This window comes from Xenia sp. Carnegie-2017, unplaced genomic scaffold (genome assembly GCF_021976095.1).
Source record: "Xenia sp. Carnegie-2017 unplaced genomic scaffold, XeniaSp_v1 HiC_scaffold_13, whole genome shotgun sequence".
Classification (NCBI taxonomy): domain Eukaryota; kingdom Metazoa; phylum Cnidaria; class Anthozoa; order Malacalcyonacea; family Xeniidae; genus Xenia; species Xenia sp. Carnegie-2017.
In genome coordinates, this window is record NW_025813436.1 from 447,636 (window position 1) to 454,290 (window position 6,655).

The 6,655-nt window shown below is 33.1% G+C and overlaps 1 protein-coding gene and 1 long non-coding RNA gene across 4 annotated transcripts; one reads left to right on the forward strand and one right to left on the reverse strand.

Annotated features, from left to right (window-relative positions):
- Positions 1-89: 89 nt before the first annotated feature.
- On the reverse strand, positions 90-6,159 carry LOC124448474. Of its 3 annotated transcripts, none has more exons than XM_046999506.1 (6): positions 5,877-6,159; positions 5,533-5,597; positions 1,220-1,288; positions 1,069-1,128; positions 516-659; positions 90-430 (listed from the first exon to the last, which is right to left on the reverse strand). In XM_046999506.1, exons 3-6 carry the CDS (start codon positions 1,274-1,276, stop codon positions 380-382), a joined length of 312 nt encoding a protein of 103 aa, XP_046855462.1. In that variant the 5' UTR covers positions 1,277-1,288; positions 5,533-5,597; positions 5,877-6,159; the 3' UTR covers positions 90-379. The 3 variants fall into 3 exon arrangements, with proteins under 3 accessions (XP_046855462.1, XP_046855455.1, XP_046855448.1); XM_046999499.1 differs by having other exon boundaries at positions 5,533-5,740; XM_046999492.1 differs by lacking the exon at positions 5,877-6,159 and adding an exon at positions 5,681-5,776.
- Positions 2,743-5,346, forward strand: LOC124448571. Its single transcript, XR_006949153.1, has 3 exons — positions 2,743-3,098; positions 4,408-4,462; positions 5,127-5,346. It is a non-coding gene; the product is annotated as an uncharacterized LOC124448571 (long non-coding RNA).
- Positions 6,160-6,655: the final 496 nt, after the last annotated feature.

Genomic DNA, 6,655 nt, shown 5'->3' on the forward strand with positions numbered 1-6,655 from the left:
ACTTATAGATCATGTACGAGTAATATTTGCAAAATCATGACTTTTAAATTGTTCAAGTGCTGGTGCAAAGAAAACAAGCTGCTTGACAGTTTAATTTGGGAATTTTTATTTTATTATATAAAACAAATAGGTAGCATTTAACCATTTAACTTTATCAGTTCTTATCACAAATGACGTCATACCAGTGCATCTATAACTGTAGAAACTACGGCTAAATATTATCTATTTGTTAAATAGCTAATGATGTTGAATGTCATTTAATTGATTATACTGATGCTACTGAGTATCCGATTAAGTGCACTTTAATGCAATAGAATTTCATCATGTCGGTTCAACCAAAACCTTTACCTGTTTAACAGAACACCACGGTAGTTTTGACTCAATCAAAAGTATGGCGCTGATAAAATGATACAATAAACCAGAAGATTTTCTGAAATGAAAAAATTAAGTCAGAAATATATTACGAGCAGACTGCTAAAATGTCATATAAAAGATGTTTTAAATTATGCTATTACCGTAATGAAAATCTTTACATAATTTAGGGAAGATAGCAAACCGTAATTGCTGCTCAAACGATTCGAATGACAATCATTGACAGTACTACTACCATTGTCTTCATCTTGTATTAAAACAGCAGTCTCACCACTCAACACATCGAACTACAGGTAAAATGATTATTGTAGAAAATACTAACTCAAGTTTCCGTAAAACCTACATAAAATAAAAATGAAAACGAAATACAATGCTTGATTCACATTTGCTGTTCGTTGGTTCTTGTGTGTTTGGGATATCATCAAATTTCCAGGACTGAAAAAGCAATTATTTTAAGTTCCAAACACAATGATGTTACGGCATAAAGTTGTGTTGAGGTGTTGTCCAATATTTAGTATTATAAATTGCATATTGATTGATGGGCTCGACTAGAACCCATAAAATTATCTAAAAATGAAATAAAAGTGCTCCGTGTTTTGTTTGGAAATAAAAACAACAGCTTTTCCTCAGTTCTGCCAAGTGGTCCTTCATTTTAGACTTTAAAGACTATGTTGTAGAATTTAAATTTTACAACACCTGAGTGATCGCTTGTCCACCACTTTCTTCAACTATTGGTTTTGAATGATGAGTCGAATGCTGGCAAAAACATGGAGTTGACTTCAGTTCAAATTGAAACAGTTGGTCCTTGTTTCAAAATTCAAAGAGAAAAACTGCAAAATGTACATACCGAATAATTTGTTCCCATGTTCAACCCTTCAGTTGATGGTCTAATATTCTCGTGCATTTTACAATAAGCCTACGAAAAAATATATAATGTCAATTTTGCACACTTTTCTATTTCTATGTTAGTCTTGTAACTAGGATAAATATTGCGTTAGTTAACCTATTAGTAAACAATTTCTAAATCAAGAGATATCTTAAGAAGTTGCAACTTTCCTGTTTCTTCCAAGTTTGAAGAAGAAAAAGAAAAAGATTAAGAATAAGAATGAGCAGTATTCAATGCATGTCTTCATCCAACATTTCATTGTGTTCCTACAAGTATATCACTTTGCTCATGTTGTACTATAAAATATACTCATTTAATCTCAATGATTCTCCACACTATTTATAAAAATTGCCTAGTTTAAGTATTGCTGGCAGGTTATTCCCATGGGAGATTAACCATTGTTGCTAGTGTAGTGAAAAAGCACCAGACCAAATCAGCTAGCCAGCAAAATAAGCTGAAACAAGTCGTCAGCATTTAGTGTCAGCGAATCCCCATCAATCCGAGGTAAAGAGCTTCACTAGATAAACTACTATTTGCCCTTAACAATTAATGCCAAGGTCATACAGTGGATCTGACCTTCACGGATGATAAGTATTGAATCGTTTCCATTTACCAAAATCATTTAACGCCTCACTGAATCCCTGTTAGCCGGGATCATGAAAACAGCCCTAAGTTTGTTCTGGCCATTAGGGAATTACATATAAAAAAGGCAGCGTTAGAGCTTGTTGGTGACTGACTTAATAGTTGTAGCTGGATCAGTGTTGTTGTGGCAGTGACAACAGAAAGAGATGCTTATTTTTCATCAGAGCCATCATACTTTATATAAAAACTTGACATCTGTTAACTTGGAAGTCACCAATGGCTCGCTCGTAGTTCACAAGAACAAAGGAGCTTCCTCTCCATTGTTTTAGACTACGCACATGCGCAAATGAATACATATTTTAAAGGGGACACGGGAGATGTGAGACTGACCAAAATCTGGCAGTATTGAGAAGACTGATGATCGCCACACGCCACCCCATAAGAAGCAAGAACCGTGCAAGAGGTCATTATGAACAATTTCCAGTTGTTTATCCTTTGTTTTGAGAATAAAGTTTTGCCGATCGTGTCAGCAATTAAAGAAATGAGAAATCCATTTCAGTAGGAGAACACAAGAAATCATTGGTGATGCCGTGGTCGAAGCTGGGACATAGGCGCTTGAGGAAGTTACTAATGGTCAAGATCGCTAAAAATGTTTTTTCCAAGAGTGATTCCAGAGAAGAACAGAGTCAAAGTCGAAGTAAAAAGTTCGTAAATAAAAAAATTTAGTTGAAGTTACAGTTCATTTTAAAACGAAAACCTGGAACACTGGATACAATTTTTTTAAATCTTTTTTACATCACTTTAATGCTAGTCGTAATGGAATGAAGACATGAAGAAAGAGACAAGATAATTATAATTCTGGCCATATGATTGGTCCACGTCAGTTCGCTTTGTCTTCGGGGGCGAAGCCCCAATATATGTCTAGTTTATTTACGACGAGAGTAATGAAGACGTTAATGTGAATCATGTGAATCCCATTGCAGCACAATGCGAAATGAATACACTTTTATTGATTTATCATACATTCAGTCACTTATTTGGAGTTGGCATACTATTTAAGACATCTGTGCTCGACATAAATAGGACATAACCGAAGGTATTCAATTCACCGTCAACATAAACGACGAAGCAATTTTGAAGAGTTGAAACCGAAATCTGTTGACTACCCGCTGTGAAGCAGTTAATACAACAAAAACATTTCACTTGGCGGAATTTTTTTTATCTCTACTCGTCGGCAAATAAATACACTGCACTTGAGGTAATAATATGATACATGATTGATGTCAAATTTTATTTTTTGGAGAAAAGTTTCTGTGTACTTTGATATCTAACATTGGCACACTTTATTCCATGTATTTAACTGCATGATCCACTAGGTATATTTTTAATGACAAGGAAGACATTCATTAAATGTGGATGGAGTACAACAACAATCAAATTTTATTCTGCCTCGTTGTCTTATAGCTTGAGTAAATGGATACTATAGTTTGTTTATGTGTAAGAGATAACACTGCTTTACTTCATAACAAAAAAATTTCGTTTATAGTTGGTCAAAACAGTAGAGCAATTGTCGCACTGGCCGAGAATATTTATTAATATATTTTCCAGGAATTCACTTTTAAATAAAGCATTTTATTCTTTCTTTTTGCCTTGTGTTGAAAATATTTTAAATTAATGCATCAATAATTAACAGTTGGTAATATCATGTGTAAAAGCTTGCGAACTGTTTTTATGTATTATGATGCAACCTGTAGCTGTAGGCTGTTTTATAAAGATTTAACATATAAAAATTGTGTTAACAAAATTGTATCTTGTGGCAATTAACAAATGTAAAATGACCAATATAAGTTACTCAAATAGATAGAACTATTAATGTAGAGAAAAGTATAGATGTATATAACATACAAATACTTCTCCAATTGCTCAAGGCTATATACAGAAAATAGTTACACACTGTAAGAAGCATGATAATTCCCATGTGAATGAATTAGGTGGTCAACTTTTATAAGCTTTTAACTATTTTCATTATAGGTACATTCATATATATAGTATACAGTTATTGCTTTTTAAGTACCTTGATCTTGTTCTCATTGCTAATTAAACAACTAGCTGGCTCATTAGTCATTGACTATTAAATAATGGGGTATTCAGAATCTTTGCATTTTCATTTTCTGGGATGGAGCATACTTTGAAGGTTTGGGGAAGGGGGGGAGGGGGAGGGTAACACATATTGTTGATATTCAGGTGCACAGTGAGCCTAACATCTTTGCATACATGTATATATAATTTATATTTTCCTTTATTTAGTCATGTTATTTTTTCATGTTAGAATACTATCCAATGTAAATTGTGATTGGTTTTTTAATACCTTTTGTGGGTTCAGGGGATTGACCCGGATAGTATGCAAAACTAAATTGCCTGAGAAGCCTTTAAAGAGCTGTCCATGTTGCTTAAATATAATAGCATAGCCATCCCCAAAATATGGCCATGCTTTGTGAATTTTTCTGCATTTACTCATTACCAAAGAAAGTGTAATGATAATTAATGAACTGAAATTTACTTTTCAGGACCAAAACATGCAGGGTGGCTGTACCATTGGTTGAATATAATCAATTCAACAAGGTAAATAGTTAATGATCATTCTGGACAAAACAGTCCGTCAAATCAGTTTTCAAAAAAACTACGAAGAATAAAAAGTTGATTATTAGCAGGAAATCATATTTAAGAGTGCATAACCTTTGCCTTTCAACAATTTATAGTTGATGTTTAGATTCATCATATTTGTAGTTGTAATAGTTTGTCCTTTTTGGTTCAAACATTGTTGAATATATTCTACAAAGATTTTTATTATACATTTTTACATTTATTTGATGAACATTTCCCAATACATGTCTCTATGAGTATGAAGATAGACTACATACTAAATCCAATACCAAATAGTAAAATTCCCAGTTACCACATAAACCCTGTGGTCAATATAAATATTGATTGATTTATTGATTGATTGACTGAGTGGTGTATTAAGATATATCATTGCTGCCGTTTGCTTAATTATGTATAAATTATTTTTAACATGAAGGTAAAAGTTAAGGGTTATAAGATGAATCAAAAATTATATTTAAGTATATTTACAAGTAATACACAAAAAACTAAATTAGTTAAAAGTTTATTTTCTTTGAGTTTCAAATTATAAAACTATTACTTAGTCTATGTTTCTTACAGAGAGGAAAATTGAAATTATGCTTAATCTGCTATCGATGATCAGTTTCATTTAAATGTTTTGTAGAACATGGAAATGCGAATGTTAGCTTGAACCCTCCTTCATTGTAATAAATGACAAAATGTCACACGAAGTGCAAATTACAATGAAGGATGGTGTAGGATAAAAGAGGATGAAGGAGGTATCATAAAGAAGGAGGTGTCATAAAGAACAAGATCTGGGAAGTGGCAAATTGCATGATGCATCCCATTGATAAAGCTAAGCTGAACCCAAACAGCCCAAATGCATAAAAAGAGTAAGTAACTTTTGTAACCAGAGCTAAGAACATCAAACTTGCCTCACATCTAATATAAACATAAGTAGAACATTGATTTGTTGCTTTATTGTTGTTAATATTTGATTTTGCCCACATGCAAAATGATGAAACAAGTTGAAACAAAAAAATGTTGAGCAAGGAATTCTGTTTACTTACAACTGTTTTGTTAGCAGCTGGAGATGGCAATTTTGAAAATTCTTTCTCGTGATTCTGCCTCTATACTAACAAGAAAAAATAACACCTGCTAATTTATTGGCTATTTAAAATCATGCTATAAATCTCGGAAATGTTGACATAAGCTCACCCTCATAGACTGGAGAGTCAATTTAACATTTGTGGTGTTTCAATTGACTGTTGCATTAACCTTGAATTAACACAATTATTTATTACCTTCGTAAAGTTCAACCGATCACTCCGATGGTCAAGAACAGAAAATGGCGTCGTAAATAATCAAGTCTATACTTTGCTAATTGACACTGTCAAAATGTACAAATACTCACTTGAAATAATGTAACTTGGTACAGATATAGCCGTTGGTACTATTAATTACAATCTTTTGATAGTAAAAAACGTCATTTTGCTGTTTAGCAAGCCATTTGCCATTAACCATTTGCTATTAGCCATTTGCCACAAGTTTTTCACACTTGTTGTGTCACCTGTTACCCACTTTTAATAAAGTTTCATCATCATCGTCTGTGATAATTTATTGAGAGAGCTAGCAGTAGAAGATCCTGAACAGTTCCGTCAGTATCATAGATTGAACAGGCAATCATTTAAAGATATTTTGAAGATTGTTTTCCATACATTGTGAAACAAGACACGCAAATGAGGACAGCGTTAAAACCTCGCGAACGACTGGCAGTAACCCTGCGATTTCTTGCAACATGTACGTAGAATTACGTATAGTGATTGAGCACTTGTTCGGAGAAAGCAGTTCTCTTACTGTTTTATTATTTTCCCATTTTAGGTGAAACATTTCGTAGTCTGTCATTCCAGTTTAGAATTGGCGAGCATACAATTTCGAATATTGTTGAGGAAACATGCCATACTTTGTATATCTCGTTAAAGGAAACATGTTTAGAGGCAAGTTATTAAACATTTATAACAAATATCGGCAGTATAATTAACAATAACTGTTTACATTCATTAAGAGCTCATGTTATCATAGGCAGATGAGTCTTGACCTGAATTAAGCTCTCTAGAGATTGGTGAAGACCACATATTAACAACAGGACGGCTCAATCCACCATCTATTGGGAAGATGTGTTGTATCGTTGAC